At 31.9% G+C, this 20,808-nt stretch overlaps 2 protein-coding genes across 4 annotated transcripts; one reads left to right on the top strand and one right to left on the bottom strand.

Annotated features, from left to right (window-relative positions):
* Window positions 1-3,897: 3,897 nt before the first annotated feature.
* LOC142643254 (glutaredoxin-C4) lies at window positions 3,898-9,661 on the top strand. Its single transcript, XM_075817798.1, has 4 exons — window positions 3,898-4,196; window positions 5,666-5,739; window positions 6,359-6,457; window positions 9,282-9,661. Exons 1-4 carry the CDS (start codon window positions 4,015-4,017, stop codon window positions 9,356-9,358), a joined length of 432 nt encoding a protein of 143 aa, XP_075673913.1. The 5' UTR covers window positions 3,898-4,014; the 3' UTR covers window positions 9,359-9,661.
* A 968-nt stretch (window positions 9,662-10,629) lies between these two features.
* On the bottom strand, window positions 10,630-14,399 carry LOC142642845 (WAT1-related protein At3g30340-like). 3 transcript variants are annotated; one of them, XM_075817271.1, is made up of 6 exons: window positions 14,130-14,399; window positions 13,385-13,447; window positions 12,761-13,091; window positions 12,227-12,388; window positions 11,864-12,015; window positions 10,630-10,934 (listed from the first exon to the last, which is right to left on the bottom strand). In XM_075817271.1, the coding sequence occupies exons 1-6, from the start codon at window positions 14,330-14,332 to the stop codon at window positions 10,811-10,813; spliced, it is 1,035 nt and encodes a 344-aa protein (XP_075673386.1). In that variant the 5' UTR covers window positions 14,333-14,399; the 3' UTR covers window positions 10,630-10,810. The 3 variants fall into 3 exon arrangements, with proteins under 3 accessions (XP_075673386.1, XP_075673388.1, XP_075673389.1); XM_075817273.1 differs by having other exon boundaries at window positions 13,296-13,447; window positions 14,130-14,210; XM_075817274.1 differs by lacking the exon at window positions 12,227-12,388.
* Window positions 14,400-20,808: the final 6,409 nt, after the last annotated feature.

The raw sequence follows: 20,808 nt of genomic DNA, 5'->3' as shown, positions 1-20,808 counted from the left end.
GATTTACAGTATGAGTGGGTTTAAATTTTAAATATATCTTAACTCTCATATTCAATTTCTCTATATTCTATTCTAAAGTATTTAATTTTTTACAGTATGATTTTTTTTTTTACCGTATGATTTTAATTTTGTAACCTAATTTCTACTTTTTAGATATGCTAAAATTTTTAGAATTGTGCTCCATAAAAATCCGCTTATTACCTAGTGATTAGTTAATGGAATTGATAGGTACGCACGTCTCGCGAGCAAAAAACTGAAGACATTAATGTCATATGGATACACATTATCTCAATGCTCAAGTGATGTACGGCTGAGTTTTGTATCAATAATGGATACAAAGCTGTAGAGTGCAAATCCATTATTATTTAATTCACCCAAAAAAAAAAAATCCATTATTATTTAGGACTAGTAAGGTTACGGTTTACTTATTTTTTTAACAATTTTTTTTAGTGAGAGTTCAGCTTATGACGTCCACTCCTAATAATAACTTGAACTCTAGATTTCTTATTTAACTATCAAAGATTTTAGCAGTTGAGTTAACTAGAATCCATTCAATTTCTTTTATTAAATTATAAATTGTTATATTAGGCAAGTGCTAGTATAAAGTTTCAATTCATCGCGTACTTATTCTATCTTCCCTTTCTTTGAGCTGACATAAACTAAATTATTCTTTTCTTAAAGCATAAAAAAAAGAAAAAAAAGAAAAAAGAAATAGGGGGATTCTTCAAGAGGAATAGTTTTTGCATGTGAACATTTGTAGTGCCTAGAAATATGGTTGATGTAAGAAAAATTTGAGTTACTTCCAAACAAGCAACATTAAAGTAGTGGCGAAACCATAAATTTATCTTTGAGGGGCCATATATAAATTTTTTGTAATTGTTGAGGCACCTATTTGATGTTCTTAGTAATTGATTTATTAAGAAAAGTGGGTATCATGCAGTAAATGACTTCTTTGTTCACATGAGGTAGATTCATGGGCAACAAGAGAGCCTAACTTTGCACTCTGATAAAATATGTCTTGTGGTGGTTGTGGTAATTGTATGTCTTGTGGTGGTTGAAGTGACGGCAGTAACTGTGGCTGTGAAAGAGGGGGAGAGAAAAGGTTGAAAGAAATAATAAAAATGAATACTATATTGAAATAAATTTTTAGAATAGACAGTCTGATGTGGGTGATTTAGAAAATAGTTGTGTAAAATAGAAAAAAAAAAGTTCTTATATTAAAATAGACAAACAATTTTATATGGATTGATGCGAATGCTCTAAGTTGATCTTGACTTTATAATTAACCTTAATTGTTACTAAACTAGTATGTGTGTGGGTGTTCAAATACTTAGTATTCTAAAAAAAAAGGTATAGCACAAATGTAGTTAATACTTTTCCATAGGTCATTAAGTTCTTCATTTTTTAGTGACATCACACACACACACATACATGGATAGTTACAAATTACCTATCGGAGATTAGAACTTAATTCACTTTGCCCACATGTATAAAGTTTGTCACTTTATTTACTTGAGATTGACTCCATTATGCAATCGTTGTCTACATCATCAATTTCATGGTTTTTTTAATAAATAAAATAAAAGAATATATATCAAGATCTAAAAAGAATATTTGTGAAAATTGTGAAGCTCTGGCTCAAGAATTGTCATTGTCTTTTTCGATATTTTATCCCCAATTTGGAGAGAGACAAAAACTGGGGCTGGGTGGAAAATCTAACAAACAATAGAATATCAAATTTTGGTCTCTCCTTTTTCACTCAATCCAAACAATGGAATATTAAAATTTTCTCTCCCTTTTGCTTCCCCCTTCCCCCTTTTCCATTATCTTATTTTTATCCTCAACCAAACATGGAATAAATCTTAATATGCAAAAGGATATTTTGTGAAACTTGTAAGAAAATTTATATCCAAAATATTTATTCTCAAGCTTTAAAAAAAAGAAAATTTTTTTTCACTCCAAAATCTCTAAAAACTCAGTAAAGCTTATGTTTAGCTTATTCAAACTCATGTTCAATTTTAAGTTGTCATGCTTTTACCCAATGATTGAGGTTTGAATTCCTTCCTCCCTCCCCGCTATCTACCTATGTTAATACTACAAAAAAAAGAAAAAGAAAAAGAAAAGGCTTCACCCGAAGTGTAGCTTGAAAATTTTGCAAACTTTGTAAAATCTATGAGAAGAGAGATACCACACACCACACAATAATGAAGTCTAAAGGCCATTTTTAAACCACTATTCATTTGTTTGTTCCTTTGAATAAAACACTAGTCATTTCGATAGCAAGGGTGTTCCTTGGGAGACATCAGCTAGTTGTTTTAGTCATTTAGAGCATTCGTAGTAGATGTTGCAAAAAAAAAAAAAAAATGCAATTTTGATACACCAAAAGCCTACTTTATTATTTTGCCACATCATTTTACAACATCCCATTTATCAGATGTTTTATCATTCAATTCTATACATTAAAATAATATTTACTACACATTAAAATAATATATTATCTCCTCCCTATTATCATCAACAACAGCAACAGCAACAACACCAACAAACCAACACCAACAAACCAGAGATGAAAAAACGTCGACCCAAACTGAACCAACGATTGGCCTAGAACCCTAGCCCAACCGATCCATAACCCACACAACGTCGATCCAAAACACCGACCCAAATCTCACACCCACAACCCGATTAAAAGAGATCTGAAGGTTGGCGGTGAGGGCTGTGGATGTCGGTGGCGAGGGCTGGAGCATGAGGCGGCGAGATCGGCGGCGAGCTGTGGAGAATGAGGTGGCGAGATCAGCGATAAGGACTAGCAAGATCGACGGTGAGGACTGGAAAGTGAGGCGGCGAGATCGGTGGCAACTTTCTTCAGAGTGATATTGAGCAACTTTTGAGCAGGGAGGAGAGGGAAGAGATAGAGAGTGACAGAGAGAAGAAATGAGATAGAGTCGACGGAGAGAGAGATATCAATGGAAGAGGAGAGAGAAAACGCAATAAAATAATAATATCCAATTTTACCATTGTTGTCCGTACCGTGGCATTTTGCAACGGTACTATAGCAATGTGGCATAATTTTAGAGATTTGGAACATCTAATAAAACTCTATTTTTGTGCTTGGTATGCCAAATGTGCCAAATATTTGGCATTTGACACACATGTCACATCTGCTGCGGATGCTCTTAATGTATCTAAAGGTTGCATGGTAAGTTTGACCAAAGTTTGCCTTTTTTTATTTTATTTTATTTGGAGGAAGAAGTTTGACCAAAGTTTAGAACACTATAACTAGGCCAAAATATTGATTTGGTGTTTAAATTTGACCAAAAGTTTTTTTTTCTCTTAAGTTTTAAAAATTTGTTTATGTGCTTAAACTATTGAAAATTTTGTTTTTTGTTTCTAAATTATTGAAAATGTTCCCCTTTGTGTCTTTAAATATTTTTTTCATCCTTAAAGTTTGAAAAATGTTCTTGTTTTGGTCTCTAATTTTGTTTAGAAACTATTAAAAAAATTATTTATAAAGTTTAATGACAAAAATAGAATTTATTTAGAGACAAAAGATAAATTTTAGACCAAATCTAAGAACCAAAATAACATTTTATCCTTAATTAAAAAAAGTTATGAAGTATTATTTACTAAGTATACAATATTTTCATAGTAAATCCTAAACGATAAATTATAGTTTTTTTTAATGTTTAAATTCACAGTTGAAATAAAATTTTGTCTACTAGTAATAGCAAGTAACAACCTGTCACACTTATATTATAAAAATATTATGAACATAACATTTATCCGTTAATAACTATTGATAAAAAAAAAAAAACTCTATCATAAATAAAAAACTGAATTAAAAAATAAAAACTTTATTTTTATTTATTCATTTTTTAGGCATAAGACTGCGTAGCATCTTTGTTACTCATTTCATTTCTGTTAGTTGTTTTTAGACTTTTACACAGAGACATACTATCCTACACAGAAAGAGAGAGAGAGAGAGAGAGAGAGAGAGACAGAGAGTTTACTTCAATGGCGGCCGCGAGAACCACAATATTGTCAATTTTAGTAATAACAACAGCTGCATCTCTCTGGTGTGTTTCATCATCGTCGTCGTCATCATCATCATCTTCAGCTGACGCTGCTGCTGCTGAATTTGTGAAGAAGACCGTTTCTTCCCACAAGATCGCCATCTTTTCCAAGTCCTATTGCCCGTACTTTCTTTTACTCTCTCTCCTCTCCAATTTATTCTTTGTAATTCTAAGATCTTACATATATATTTGATTTTTCATTGCACTTCTATTATATTCTATTGCTGTTATTACAATACAATTCATTTTGGTTTCATTTTAATGCAGTGGAAGAACCAGGATTTATTTCAGCTAAGATTAAAAGATACAGGTTAAAAACATAATTAATAATGTGGGTTTTATATTTTTAGTTAAATCAACTGGTAAATTCTCTTATCGTTGAATAAAAAAATCTGGGTTTGGACCCGTGGAAGAACCAGGATTTATTTCAACTAAGATTAAAAGATAAGGTTGAAAACATAATTAAAAATGAGAGTTTTAGTTAGCACAACTGTTAAAAGTCTTTAATTGTCAAATAAAAGATCCGGGTTTGGACTCTGTATACACAAAAAATTGATTAATATCTTAGCAAGATGATTAAGAACAATCATTGTAGAGCGGGTGCCATAGCCATAGGTTAGGAATTAAGATTAAATAAATAAGCAATTAAGCAACAATTTGTTAGGCTGATAAACCCGCATTATGTGAATATAGTTTTGATTTTTAGTTAAGATTGTTTGGCGAAATCCTGGGGATTTTAATAGCAGCAAAGGAGGGAAGAGATTGGTTATTCAAATATTTTGTTTTGCTTCTTTTGTGTCTGTTTGGAGATAGAGAAAATCAAAGCAAGAGTTAATCAGGGGGACCTTTTTGACACAAACTTAAAAGAATAAGGACTAAAATGAAACATTTCAAAGGATGAACCATTTTGAAACATGGGGCAATGAGGATCAGTTGGATCCACTTTTCGATAAAATTCTGTGTAATTGGTAGTAGGAAGGATGGTCTCCATGTAATTTTGTGTAGAAGTTAGTATTATCTTGATTTGTCCATGATAGGGTCTGTTCAATAAAGGATCATATATTATTTTTGGTAAATGTTCTCTTTAGTCTCATTTTTATCTCTACTAAAATGTAATTCTTGGCCTTTCTATGGGTTATGAAAGGCATTGAAGAACGAACTTTTTACCACAATTCAGCAGATTCTTAATTATCAACATCTAAAGAATCGCAAAGGATATCAAATACAATCATAAATGCTATGGACTTGCTTTGCATGCCTTTTAAATTGTAAAGCTAAAGTGAATTGATTCTCTCTACTTTACACGTAGAAGCACACAAAATCGCCTTTAAATGTTATTTAATAGCTTCTATCCTAGGACAAAGAACCTATGCAGTAATTATGAGATTAAAATTTTGTTGTATACATAGTATGATGTATGTATGCGTATGTTGTATATGTTTCTGCCAGTGAGCAAAGTGAATTTAAAGCCAATAAAGGATTTCAACAATATTGCTTGCATGTGCAAGCTAAATAATTTATATTTATTTTTTAGTTGAATATCTCATCTTCTTTTTTTCACTTTTTCTAATTTTCCCCTTTTGGTAATGCAGGTACTGTAGAAAGGCAAAAAATGTTTTCAAATCATTAAACCAAGTCCCACATGTTGTTGAACTTGATGAGAGAGGTATATGTGCAAATACCTTACTGATCAAAATGGTTGGTATAAAAAGGAAAATAATGAAGGATCTTGTGTATGAGAAGCTGGTAACAAGTAAAGTAGAACCAAAGGCATAACAATTAGTAGCAATTAGCAAAGGTTATTGAATAGACTAGCAAAATTTTCAAGTTATATTAGTATGAATTGCTCATTCTTGCATATTAAGTTCTGGTTTTGAGTTTTAGGATTAGCATCTCAGCACTATTGACTGCAAATATAATGTAGAAGCTCAAACTTATTTGGGGTTTTATGCATTGTTTTTCCATTTCTGATTTTTTAATTTCTGTTCGTTCTTCTCTTTGATTTTCTTGTATCTGTTTCAAGTGCAGTGGGTTTACTATCGGAAACACGTTGCACCTTTTTTATCAATAAAACTTCTATTACCTATCAAATCTTTTTCTTCTTTTTCTTTCTTTCTTCTTCTTCTTCTTCTTCTTTTTTTTTTTTTTTTTTTTTTTGTAGAATCTCAAACTTGTATTCTGATAAACAAAGTTGAAAATTAGTTGCTCACATTAAATGAAAACTGTGTAATTGTGTGTGCCTATGTATGCACATGGTTTGAGCATGTTCACTCTGTATCTTGTAGATGATGGCTCAACCATTCAGGATGCCTTAAGTGAGATTGTTGGGAGGCGTACAGTACCACAAGTGTTCATAAATGGAAAGCACATTGGAGGTTCAGATGGTAAGTTTGTTTTCTTTTAGCAACAAATTTATACTGCCTTTGTTTGTAACAGTTATATTTAATTTAACAAGAAATCACTAGAAAACCTGTGATCTATGGACATTGACAATTGGACATTGAGTGTCATGTTTGTACACAAACACAGGGTTCTGACTTGATAACCCAAAAAAAGCAGGAGGCAGGTAAATTCAAAGTATAGGAGTTGTCTTGTGAAGGAAAGATGGTGGGATGGTTGTATTCTGTGGTAATTGGGATGAGTGGATTAGGTTTGTAACAGCTGTTTTGATTTGTAGGTTCTTTTAATACAGAAAAAGAGAGCAGTTGCACAGAGATTAGAATAGACTAGGCATATAGATGGTAAAGAGATAGAAGGAAGGAAAAAGAAAAGGAGGCTAGAATAGAGCAGAAGAAGAAACTAAGGAACCTGCCATAGAACTCTGAATTTCATAGTTAAGCTCTAAATGTTTTGAGTACAATTGATCATAGTGAAAGACTATTAAACTTGGTTGGCTAGTCATAAACTTTCACTTATAAATCTTAATTCTTAAATAAAATATAAAATAAACAAGCTAATAAACTGACACAGCCTACAAGAAGCTTAGGTTCATGTTTCATGCTTGATGTGGGGCCTCATGGGCATCCCTTTAGGCTACTGTACTCATTATGAGGTCTTGTTTTATTTTCCTTTGTACTAGTTAACTGCTAGATTAACTTAGACTGAGTGTTCGTTAGTTTTAAGAGTCAGTGAGTGTTCACCATAATGATCACGATGTTCAGTTCTTTCAATAAAAGTCTTATTATCTATATATATAAAAAAGGAGTCAGTGTTTTGTAATTTTTGAAGTTCTAGCCATGGGCTGTGCATTTTGCCTCAGTCAGGGTCAACCCCTTGTCTCAGCACCCCAACAATGGATGCTCAGTATGAGGCACTTTTAGTATGGCACTGGCAATATGTGCCTAGCCAAGTGACTCATGCAAGCTGCCAAGCATTTCGGGTGAGCATCATGTTATAGTACAGTTGTGTTTTGTAAAGATACAGTCAACTAGGCTGATAAAGTTCTGCATGAACAGTACGACTATGGTACTCATGAGTAAAAGCTTAATAAACTAGGTTATTTGACGACAAGTCCTTTTATAGAGTGCTTTATGCTAGAGGTACGTGTTCTTTTCTGTGGTGGTGGTCTTTCTTCTCCTTTTATTAAAAGAGAAGATTTTTAAATATGGACTTATCTTACTTATCAAAAGAAGAAGTATTTGGAGTGTCAAAGTTCCTACTAAAATAGCTTTTTTTTCTTCACTTGGACAGCTGCTTTAGGGGAAATTCTTTTTTTTTTTTTTTTAATAAATAAGATTTTTATTGATATCAAAAAAGGAAACACCCTAGTACACAGGGAGTGTTCAAGGGTTAAACAATCAAGAACAAAAATTACAAGAATCTAAGAAATTAAGAAAAGATAAAAATGATTGGTTCCGCAAAGCAGTCAACCAATCTATAAGGGTTCTAAAGAAAAATAGCTTCAAGTCTGAGATTGATTTCTCCTTATCTTCAAAGCACTTGCTATTTCTTTCTCTCCAAAGACACCATAGTAAGCAATGTGGAACAATCATCCATATATACCCATTGCGATGACAACCAAATCTGCCTTGCCAACATGCTAATAGTCCCACTACAGATTGCGGCATCACCCAGCTAACTCCAAACAATCCAAACACCATTGCCCACATATCCATTGCAACCGGACAATGGAGAAAAAGATGATCAACCGATTCACCATTGCACTTGCACATGTAGCACCAATCCAATATCCAAACCTTCTTTTTTCGTAAATTGTCAATCGTTAAGCACTTCCCCAAAGCAGCAGTCCAAACAAAGAAAGCAACTCGAGAAGGAAATTCTTACAACATATAACTTAAGCAAAAGAAATACAGTTGTTGTGGAATGGTGTTTTATGCGCACAAAGGATGGGGAGTCTGTTCATCATTTACTTCTACATTGTGATATTGCTAGAGTTATGGTCTCTAGTGTTATGTTCATTTGGGGTGCAGTGGGTTATGTCTAATAGGGTAGTTGATTTGTTGGTTTATTGGAAGGGGCACTTCGCTAGTCACCACAACGGTGATATTTGGATTACAATCCCTTTATGCATAATGTGCACTATTTGGAAAGAACACAAAAGCAGGAGGTTTAAAGGACTGGAACGTGCTGTGACGGATCTTCAGCTAATGTTCTTACATTCCTTTATGATTGGATGATTGCTTTAAGTTGTCATTCATTCTCTAATCTTCTTGACTTACTAGATTGTTGTAATTTTAGTTGATTTGTGGTGCCTCTCAAGTACACAACCAGTGTACTTGGAGGTGGTCTTTATTCTCTTTTAACAAAATTTCTTACTTATCAAAAGAGCCCAAGAAAGCAAAACAAGGATGAATTTCAACTAAACCATTCTCGATGGGTAAATCATACGGACTTGGCACTATGTATATGTCTGATTGTGAATTCAATATATTATTAAACATCTACATGTGTTTGGGTGGTTTTTGCATGCATAAGAACCATAAATAGTAGTCACAGTAGAGATGTTGAAACAATTATAACAATAATAATTAATAACTACTTATAACCTTCTAAACAAAAATTGTTACACCCTTGCAATTATGTTGCTTTATAAGCTAGTGTCCCTAGCAATTCTTTTATTAGTGTCCATTCAAATGTTGGACATGGCTTTGACACAACTCCATGTTGTTAATTGTCCAGCATTGCCATACTTTCAATAGAAAAGTGCGCTATAACTCACTATGAAACTCATTGATGTATTGATTTCAGATACTGTTGAAGCATATGAAAGTGGAGAACTGGCTAAGCTTCTCGGCATTGAGGTGGAAGGAAAAGATGATCTCTGAACCAAATCATTGATAATAAGAGACTTATAGACTTATAGTTCATTGTTGAGTAAATGCAGATATAGTGCATTAGTGCTTATATTTTCTCTTTGTTTCGAGGGTACAATAATGACTTCGCATTTTAACTTGTAGTCTCTTTTGTTCATCATGTGTTCGTAAGTCAAGCAGGATTGCTACTTTTATGATCTTATGTTATTGGGATAAATTTAGTTTCAATTTCTCCCATCAAATTTTATGTTATTGTATGGAATTGTGGAAGATACTAGCTTAATGCTTCAAGTAATCTTTTACAGTTTCTTTGTTTGAGAATGCTGGCATTTCAAATTAGGAGTCAGTAGTGCGTTTTGATAGTTTAGGGAGAAAAAGTGTAATTTTTCCCAAAAAAAAAAAAAAAATTTAGAAACCGCACTTAACAGTATGATTCTCAAAGATTTCTTTATTATTAACACAACTTAAAAGAATTACTAATATAGTGTAGCAAAGTTGAAGTTTTATATGGTAGTACTCACTCACACATTAGGCTTTCAGAATCCTTGTATTTGGTTGATATAGGGACAAATTTTTTTTTACCAACATATTTATTCCTACATAGGATTTATGGGCTTACTTTACCTTGGTGAAGAGATGTGTAAGCTGGACTTTCTGTGTACCGTAGGTGCTGTCTATTAGCATTTTTAATTCACCGAGTTTAGAAAAGCCTATAACGTATGAAAGTTCAAATTGTCTGCCTGTTTACCAAAGAAGGTATAAAACACAAAATAAAATTAGCTATAATGATTTGAATTAATTACTTTCTCAAATGTTGCCAAGAGCTTTGTGATTTAGTGATATTGTCTGATTCTTTTTATAAGGAGAATTTGTTTTTCAAATCTCACTTCACTTGTTTGTAAGAAAAAGAAAATACTATCTCACCACTTTGGATAAGTCAAATCTCAAAACTACGAAAAATTATTACTATTATTTTTGATAACCAATAAAGTATCTTATATTTATAATATAATGCATATTGCATATGCTCTTTAAATGATACAATATTTTTCCCCTTACAACAAGTTAAGGTAGGAGCATTTGAACGCATTACACATATACTCTCTAAACTAAGAAATACCACTGAGCCATGAGTCTCTTCTCTATATAATATTATTTGGTCATGAATTTCTTTCAATTCCTTCCATTTTTGCCTTGTATGATTGTATCTGTTTATTTTAAATCTAATGACATCAAAATATTATTTATCACAATTGCTCAACAAAATTATAATACGAAAATCATTATCAAAGCTTAAAGTTTGCTATTTTTGGAGTTAAAGATTGCCCATCCACTATGAGATGGAATGAATAGAACCAAAAAAAAAAAAAAAAGAACAATCTGCTTTTACATATTACCAAGTCACTTTCCATAGAAATGCCATGTGAATTACAGCTTCTTGTTGAAATCTGGCTTCTCTCTCGTTCATGGTTGAATTAAGGGAGAGCAAACAGAATCATCAGTCACAATTCCTTTGTTGTCCATGTCATTGGTTTTTGCCCAGAGAATCAGGTACAGGCCGAGTATAACCAAAACAGCCCCGACGATGCTACAACACAACAAGGAATCAACAAGCAAAACAATTTAAACAGAAAAATGGTCTGCATCTTTTATTTTCTTACTTAAATTGCTCATATTAACTGGGAAGTTGTGAGGTTTAATAGAGTAATACCTAAGCACTCTTTCATATGCTAATTAGCTAGTAGAATAAACTTGCCACTAGAAATAGGCATCAGATTGGGGCTATACTAGAGGCATGCTTTGCCCTTTTGCAAAAGTGTGTTAGGAACTAGAGATCACTTGCATTCTCAGTGCTCTTATACAATGTTAATTTGGAATGTAGTGCTAAGAATATGTTTGTTAAGCAGGCAAACTGGTTTTTGGGATGATGAGCTCAATTGGGTGCTTCTAGATTATAAAGAGTAAACTTGCTTGGACAAATTCTTAATGTAGATTAAAAGTGAATCTGGTATCTTGTAATCTAGAGTGACATACATGAGATTAGATTATCTGTTAGGTAGTGTGTCCAATATGTACATAAAGATCTTCACTATTGGACTCTCAGGTATTAATCTCCACAACAAATTGGTGTTGGAGCTTCATGATTATTATTATGCAATTAGAAAGAATGTTCAAAAAGAGTTCAGATGCTGGCAAGAATCAGTAACAATGCTTGTCAAGAAAATCCAGTGAGGCTGTGTTAGCAAGAGCATGCTTCCAATGCTTGCTAAGGAGATTCAACATGGCTAGTATTAGGAATGCACTCTTAGATAGATGAAAAAGGAATGAATCCTCTAACTAGATCCTACTAATAATAAATGCTTATGTTAGGATCTGTGGCTCAGATTATGAAAAAAAAAAAATCCATGCCAGTCCTTATTTTTCCATTAGCAGTTTGACCATGTTATAGTGGTAGAGATATGGGGGGTCACCAAAAAAAAAGGGGACATACACTTCAGTGCATCACTATAGACATACCTGCCCAAATATGCAGAATTTCCCAATACAAATGTCTGTAGAAAAAATGAGAAAACGACTAAAAGTGGGTCAAATGCCGATGTGAATACAGGACCCTTCTTCTTAATGGACCAAGTCATCACATAATATGATAATCCTGTCACCACAATTCCCTGAAATTCCACACACATGATCAGTGATTTGTTTTAAAGAATGAAGATGAAAATTGTACTTTTCTTGGAATGTAGCACACTTACCTAATCTTAACTGTTCATCTAATATGTATATATATGGCAGTGTCCTATGGTTAACGATGAAAATTAACTAGCTAGCCATGCTACATTTGAAAAAGAGTATAACTCTGTAGGTATAGATATGGCTTACTCCAAGTAATATGGTAACCAAGACAAGCCCTTTTTCCCGCTTTAGATCCCAAGATGACCATGATATCACAAATGCAGAGACTACGGCAGTTTGGATGGTTCCAAATAAGCTCATCATTGCGGTTAAGGATAGTTCTGCTGGGTAAAACTGAATGACATGACCCTGCAATACTACAAGACTACGTCATCCAATAAAACAATGATAAGTTGATTATGAAAAAGATGCGCACTTGTGCGCGACAATGTTAGTCTCATTATATAAAGATTCCTGTCATCGAGTGCCCTACATGTGATCGTTAAGGTAGAATTTCCAATGTAATCAAATAATTTTTTCTATGCAATCAAGCCACTTTCAATAAAAAAATCCAACTTTTAACTTTTGCTGTTTTCTAACATTGGTGGGATTTGTTTTATTCTCCATAACGATTGCCTTAAGACCACCCGTTAACATATTCCTTATATAAATACCCAAAGTTCGAAGTTGGAAGTAAAATCATTGATCAAATTACGAAGAGTTTTATTCTTTTCTTTTTACCACCAAAATATTGGAAAAGCTTTTTGCAAGTACTCCAACAATGATCATTATGCTGCCAGTGACAACATCACTGGTTGCTTGAATGTTGAACAACATAGAGTTTAACACAACTGGCCCCTTCCACAACAGTACAACCAATGCCCCGGCAGCCGAGAGTGCTAAACCCCATATCTTGGCTTGCCCGTTGATGCTCCAACATTTGAGCTTTTCTTGATGGAAAATGAGGGCCATTACAAATACTAGTGAGGGGATCAGGTTCAGCCCAACGCTTTGATAGGTTGATGCTACAAATTGCAGGGACATTGTGAATAGCACTTGGCTAAGAGAAATCCTAGACACCAGTTTACAAAAGTTGAAAATAATTAACCATATTGCTCAAAGTAGGACAGGAGTTAGCTTTCAATATGTCGCATCACATTGGTATGTTTCCTATAATGATAATTAAACCAAAAAATGGTGCAATCTTTCATGAAGAGGCGTGCCAAGTGCCAAATTTGGTTAAACTGTGCTTCTGTGGAGCAATTTGGCCTCTTACCATATGTGTAAAATTATCAAGTGATCTGAACTAATCTGATCTGAGAAAAACTTCAAGCTTGTAGAACAAGAAGAAGCATTATACTTAACTGCAACAACCCCAACAGGAATGTATAACATAGTATCTTGATGGATAAAGGAGGCCTATTGTTCCTGCGACCAAGGACAGTAAAGGCTTAAAATATGGACGTAAATCGAATACAAATAATAATTTTTCATGGAAAAAAATAGCACCAAGGGTATGTTATTTTATTGTGAGAAGTATTTTATTATTTTTTCTAATATTATTTCTATTATTATAAGTTACTGATCATAGGCAGTGCTTTAAAAATCAGACTGTAGAAAAAACTAAAACAGAAAAGTTCCACATTTTGTTGCAACCATGGGGATAACATGTATCATTTAGTTTATGTATCCGAGTGTCGATTAATTATCATTAACATCCAATCAAAGTTATTTTGGTATTGTTAGTAATTGGTTGACTTGGAAGATGGTGAATTAATTCATTAAATCTAACAATTGGAAACAGTGGGTTCAATCCCCAGTCACCACCTTAATTCTCATTTAAATTTTGGGAGAATTGTTGATTGAACACCTATTACCTTTACGCTCTAGGTGACAAAAATTAATTTTTAAGAATATCGCCTTACTTGATTCTATAGTAATGTGAGATTGTTTATAAAATTTAATTTGTTTGTTAAAAAAAAATTTGGAAGATTTATTTTGTGCCTATTGTTAATTTTTCTGATTGAACTTTGTTTATTTGAAAAAGAAAAAAAATCTGTGCATTGTTGGAAAGAGTCTCCATATACGTATAGTTAAAAGCAGCACTGACCTTTCAAGGAAGAAAGCGAGAAATGACAAGAGAACGGTGGCGATGACATGCTCGTAGACCACAATGACGAGGGCACTGACGCCATTGGAGGTTAGAGACTCTACCAAAATCATGAACACAGCAAGGAAGAGTTCGTTCAAAGTGAGGAACAAGTATGCCTTGCTTGCCTCAAACCCCAACAACAAACACCTTGTCATCTCCATTTTTGTTGTGTCTAGCTAGCTACCATTGTTGTGTTTTTTCTTGTTTTCTTATATATGGTATGTTCTACTATTTTGGTTTCAGCATGCATAGAACAGTCCTAGCTACGTTGACATGGGAGAGGGTAGGCGTTGGATGCCTCTTTGAATGTTAGATTGACTATTAGATTTTAGAAGTACTGGAAGCACGTGTTGGGTTCGGTCAAATGTAGGACAACCATTTTTTTTTAAAATATATATAGTATATATTAACACTCCTCTTATTTTTTGGATATTTAAAAAAAAAAAAAACTAACCACTCTTTGCCTCGACGACATGAAAGTTTCATCTCAAAAAAGTTTGTAACCATAAAACTACTACACGTAAAATTCAGTGGAAGAAAAAGAAAAAAAAAAACGAATTTTTATTATTATTTAATTTGAGGTCTAAAAGGCTATGGTTTACATGTTTTTTTTTTTTTTTTTAAAATTTTAAATATCACTTAAATAATATTTAGTTTATAAATAATTAATTTAGTCAAATATTTTTTTATAGTACAATTTTTTATTATTTAAAATATAATATTTTTACTTTTTAAATGTGTAATTCACATGAAAGATCGAATGTTAGGTATATTATGAATTTTTACTATATACAAATCGAGACATCACTAATTAGAAAAAGGTGATTAAAACATTTATTTATTATATTTTTTAAGTGACAATAATAATATTCTTGTTAAGTTCGTAAATTTTTCATTGTAAAATTTGTAGTAGTTTTGGCATTTTTTTTAGGATAATGCTAAGAGTGTTCAGATCAGTTTGTCTAAAATTTACATCTATTTTAGCATAAAAACTTGTATTTTCTATTTTATACAATTACTTTTCCAAAACACTTACATCAAATTATCTATTATACACTATATTATTATTATTATTAAGATATATCTCTCTCATCTCAACGACCTCTCTCAATTCCAATTCCCACCTTTGGTCCTCCCTTTCTCATATCCAAACCCAAATGCACATGGCGTGATAGCAGCAGATCTAGTGGCAATAGTGGCGGCAAATCTAGGCAACAGTGGCAACAGATCCGTTTGTTTTTTCATTTGGTTTTTCATGTGGGTTTTCTGTTAGGTTTGGTTTTAATTTGATTTTGGTTTGGGTTGATTTTGAGTTGATTTTTCCAATGGTATGGGTTGATTTTGGTTTTATTTGCCATTAATTTTGGGTTAATTTTGTGGTGGATTATTAATTGTTGAAATGGGTTGCGATGGTGGTGGTTGGGTGGTATTGGGTTGGTAGTTGGATGATTCTGTTGTTATTGCTGTTGCGGTACAATCTAGTTTTTGACAAGTTTTGGCTAGTTTTTTGATCGGGTTTTTACCCGTTTTGAGGAGTTTTACTAGACCGGACTGGTGCCCAATTCCTGGTTGAACTGGTCAGAACGGCCAGTCTAGTTTTTAAAACCATGGTAAATATGCATTTTTATACACCCACTAATGTGGGTAGTTTTTGGGGATAATTGTGTAATTTACTCCACTTTTTCTATTTTAGTAGAACTGGTGTGGATGCTTTAAAGCTACAATAAATTTTTGTACAAAAATACTTAAAATTGATATGATAATGGATGTGATTAATGACACTTCAACAAGATAATAAATTAGTATATAAAATTACTTCATGTGATTTATGACATGTCAATTTGTAAGACCTATATAATAAAATTGAGTATCAATCAAGTTTTTGGACATTTTTAAGAGTGGAGCAATAAAATGTACCACTTATATATATATATATATATATATATATATATATATATATATATATATATATATATATATATTAAAATAAAAAATTATTTATTATCTCAAAATTTAGGAGCCTTTCTATAGTAGGGGTAGGGCCGGAACTACGTGGGGTCCCAAGGGGGCCGGGACCCTCTAGTCTTAAGAATTTTATACACACACATATAGTTTTTTTTTTTTACAATTTTATATTTGGACCCCCTCCCTCACAATTTTACATAAATTTCATTGTAACAACATTTGCATTTGTTGAAAAATAACATAAGGCCCCAATTTGTTCAATCAACTCCAAAATACACCTACATCAATTTATGTATATTTGTTGCTGAAAAATAACATAAGGCCCCAATTTGTCCAATCAACCCCAAAATATGTATCATTGTACATCAATTTATGTATCATTGTACAAAAATACATTTGTGCTACAGTAATCATGTAAATTTACACAATTACTGTAATACAAATGTTATTTTACACATTTACACAATTAGTATAGCACAAATGTATTTTTGTACAATAGTACATAAACTGATGTGGGTGTATTTTGGAGTTAATTGGACAAATTTACACAATTACTATAGCTATGCAAATGAATATTTTAGAAATTATTTAGATTGAGGGCAATGGCTTTTGGTTGAGGAAGAAAGAGATGATTTGAGATAAGAATAAAAAAAAGATATGAAAATAGTATTCTGATGAAATGTTGTGCAAAATAAATAATTTGATGTGAGGTATTTTGAAACATGGGTATATAAAAAAAAGGTTATTATGCTAAAATAGACATAAATTTTTGCTTGAGCTGATGCAAATGCTCTAATGTAGTAAGAAATAAATATTTTTTTTGTCTTTGTCATTGTTAGTAGATGATTGCATTACAAATTTTTTATGAAACAATGATTTTATGTATTTGTCTTTGTTGATAGTTTGTTAATACTAAATTGATACTTATTTGAAATTTCATGACTTTTTTTTCTTACTTATACTCCGCCCCCTAACTTGAAATCCTAGGTTTGTCCCTAAACGGCCCCCTAGGCCATGGTCTAAGTGGGCTAGGCCTAGGCTAGCCCTATAACCATCAATTTTATGCTTATTAGATTTTAGGGTAAATGATTTATTTGATCTTTAACCTTTATGCTGTGTCTCAATTTAGTCCATGACCTTTCAAATGCGTCAGTTTAGTTTATAACATTTTGGTATTGTGTCAAAATAGTCACTACTGTTAAGTAACTAGATTCTACTGATAAAAAAAAAAGCTTATGTAAAGATCTGTGGCTCAGATTATGGAAAAAAAAAAAAAAAAATTCCATGCCAGTCTTTATTTTTCCATTGGTAGTTTGACCATGTTATAGTGGTAGAGATATGGGGAACGCAATTGCACCATGCAATTACCCCATTTCCTTCACAATTTTTTTTTTTTTTAAACTTTAACTTTTTACTTTTTTTAAATATTTTTTTATTTAATAGTTGAGATTGAAAGTTGCTTTTAATCTTAACTGTTTATTGCTATTACATCAAGTACAATATCATAGGTTTGCACCTTATCTCAATCTGAGATATGGGGGTAAAAAAAAGGGGGACATACACTTCAGTACATTACTATAGAGTATAGACATGCCTGCCCAAATATGCAGAACTTACCAATACAAATGTCTAGAGAAAATGAGAAAACGACTAAAAGTGGGTCAAATGCCGGTGTGAATACAGGACCCTTCTTCTTAACGGACCAAGTTATCACATAACATGATAATCCTGTCACCACAATTCCCTGAAATTCCACACACATGATCAGTGATGTGTTTTGAAGATATAACTTGTATTTTTCTTGGAATGTAGCAGTACCTAATCTTAACTGTTCATCTAATATATATATATATATATATATATATATATATATATATATGTAAGTATGTATATGGTAATATGGTAACTAAGGGGTAATTTTTCGATACTCGAAGTATAGAGAATGTTGCTTACTCCTCTCACATTTATGGTAAAGTCCATTTAGTAAATTTATGACGAGATCTACCATAAATATGAGAGGAAGTAGTACTATTTATCCGAAAGTACCTAACAAATTTTTCGAAACAAAGACACCCTTTTTCCCAATTTAGATCCCAAGATGACCATGATATCACAGATGCGCAACAATGCAATAAAGAGACCCTACAATGAGTATAAAAAAGACGTGTGCTTGTGCGCAACAATGTTAATCTCATTATGTAAACAGTCCTGTCATCATCGAGTGCCCTGAATTTCCGATGTAATCAAATAACTCTTTCTACGCAATCGAGCCACTTTTAATAAAAGAGAAATGATATGTCCATAACATTTTTACAATATTTGTACAACAAATCTTAAGTGATAGGTTGTTCACTTTTGCTGTTTTGCAACGTTTGTGGGATTTGTTTTATTCTCTGTATCAATTGTCTTGAGGCCATCCTTCAGCATACTCCTTATATAAATACTCAAGTTCGAAGTTGAAATAAAATCATTGAAATAAAATCATTGATCAAATCATGGGCGGTCCTAGATGTATTTCAGGGGTTCATGCGCTGGATGTATTTCAGGGGTTATTCTCTGTATCAATTGTCTTGAGGCCATCCTTCAACATACTCCTTATATAAATACTCAAGTTCGAATTTGAAATAAAATCATTGATCAAATTAGGCTGCGCTAGATGTATTTCAGGGGTTCAAATGAATCCCTTGACTTTGCACACCGTGGCTTGAATCTTGCACACCCTGATCACATATTAACTTTACTATTTTTTTCCTCAAATTACTAACTTTATAATAAAAAAATTATTATAACATGATAACAATAAGCATACATATATCAAACCCTCTGTATTTCCTAATTATTAAATTATATTAAGTTATATTATATTTACACTATACATGCACATATTCACACACATCACAATTCACACAAATTACTTTATAACAAAAAAAAATTAAAATTAATGCTCGTATTATACACACGCAAAACTAACAAACACTCACTTTTTACTCTTAGAGTCAGAAATATTGAGATAGTTAAATAGAGAAGAGAGATGAGATGAGATTCATGAGAGAGATTCAAACATTTGATTAGTTAAGTAGACACTTAGTGTATTATTGATATATGGATGTGTGTGGTTGTGTTAGTCATTAATTCCTACTGTGTAAGTGAGATGAGTTTTGCCATTTAGTTTAAAATATTTTTATACAAACAATGACAAATAGATAGTGACAATTGCATAAAAATAAAAATGTTATACAACTCAATAAAAGAAAATCGTTATATCTACCCACATTGACAATAGATAATAACCATTGATAATGAATTATCATGTGATGATTTCAAATATGAAAACTCATAGAAAGATATTGTAACATTTTTTGTATTTGCGATTGTGTTTTTTTTTTTCCGATAACTAAATATATTTAAGTTTTCTTTTTATTTATTATTATTTTTTTAAATTTAACTTTCTAAATGACCACCTTAAAAAATGTTTTTGGAGCCACCACTTGATCAAATTACAAAGAATTTTATTCTTTTCCTTTTACCACCAAAATATTGGAAAAAAAAAAAAAATACAATATCAATAGGTGGATATGTTGTAGATGTTTATTGTTAGAGTATAGAGTGGAGCGCGAAAAATAAGAGAAAATTTGGACGCCAACTTCCTGCACGTGCTATTCCTTTTTTTTTTTTTTAAATAAATTTTTTATTTCAGTTTTTCATTTTTTTTTTTTCTGTGTGTATGTCTTAGATGTCTTTGCTCTCTATCACTTGCTGCTCACACAACGGCCTTTTATTTTTCTTCACTTTTCTTTGTCTCTCTAATAAGTTGTGTTTGCATGTTCTTTATGTTTATAACACGCATGTCAAATTTCATGTCAATCGAATGTTATTTGCTATTTGATCCATAAGTTGAATTTTTATGCATAATTTTAGATTACAACAACTTGAAATTTAAACATTTAACCTCTAGTAGTTTTTTAACTAGATATTTCATTTTGTTTTAATAAGGAACTACCACATTTCTCATTAACTAAACATTTGGTAGAGATTAAAACTCACTACACATCATTTTATCTCAAAGAGAAACTAACTTAAATGTTCAATTGAAAAACTACTAGAGGTAAGCCAAATCCAACATTTAATTGATGATATAGCTATTGATTTTTGATCTTCTAGAAATTTTGCAAGCATGGAGAATATAAGAAGAAAATGTAATCTAATAGTGGATTTATTTAAATTCACATCTAATAAAAAGGTATTGAATGAAGTTGTAGCCATTAGTTACAATTAAGTTTGTAGCCAAATTTTTTCATTGTCAAATGGAGTGTTAAAATAAATAAATTAGGTTTTTGAGATGCTAAAAGATAAATTTTTTAGCACCATTGATGTGAATACTCTAATAAGTCTCTACCCTATTTTAGACAAAAATATACTTTTTGATAAAAAGACAACAATGTATTTTTTTTTTAATAAAATTTTTCTAAGATACATTTACATTCCATTCCATTCATTTTTATTCTTTTATGATCATTTTATTCCATTCCATTTTTTTATGAACTCTTAAACGAAGACTTAGGCTCTGTTTGGTTGGAGGGTAGAAAATTTGAAGGACAGAAATTAGGGGAGTATAGAAAAGATTTAGTTTTCTCTCATATGTGTTTGGTTAAAAGGATAGAAAAGTGGAGAG

This window comes from Castanea sativa, chromosome 7 (genome assembly GCF_040712315.1).
Source record: "Castanea sativa cultivar Marrone di Chiusa Pesio chromosome 7, ASM4071231v1".
Classification (NCBI taxonomy): Eukaryota; Viridiplantae; Streptophyta; class Magnoliopsida; order Fagales; family Fagaceae; genus Castanea; species Castanea sativa.
Note: the sequence above shows the minus strand (reverse complement) of the source record. Positions and strands in the feature narration are given on the sequence as shown.

Bases quoted from the DNA above. Each gene is read 5' to 3' on its own strand.
- LOC142642845 (XM_075817271.1), bottom strand. From the start codon at position 14,332: ATGGAGATGACAAGGTGTTTGTTGTTGGGGTTTGAGGCAAGCAAGGCA. The intron at 12,389-12,760 runs GTAAAAAGAAAA...GTAGTATTGCAG, and splicing joins GCTTTTCCAATATTTTGGTG to GGTCATGTCATTCAGTTTTA. The intron at 12,016-12,226 runs GTAAGCCATATC...GTGGAATTTCAG, and splicing joins TGGTTACCATATTACTTGGA to GGAATTGTGGTGACAGGATT.
- LOC142643254 (XM_075817798.1), top strand. From the start codon at position 4,015: ATGGCGGCCGCGAGAACCACAATATTGTCAATTTTAGTAATAACAACA. The intron at 4,197-5,665 runs GTACTTTCTTTT...TTGGTAATGCAG, and splicing joins TTTTCCAAGTCCTATTGCCC to GTACTGTAGAAAGGCAAAAA. The intron at 6,458-9,281 runs GTAAGTTTGTTT...TATTGATTTCAG, and splicing joins GCACATTGGAGGTTCAGATG to ATACTGTTGAAGCATATGAA.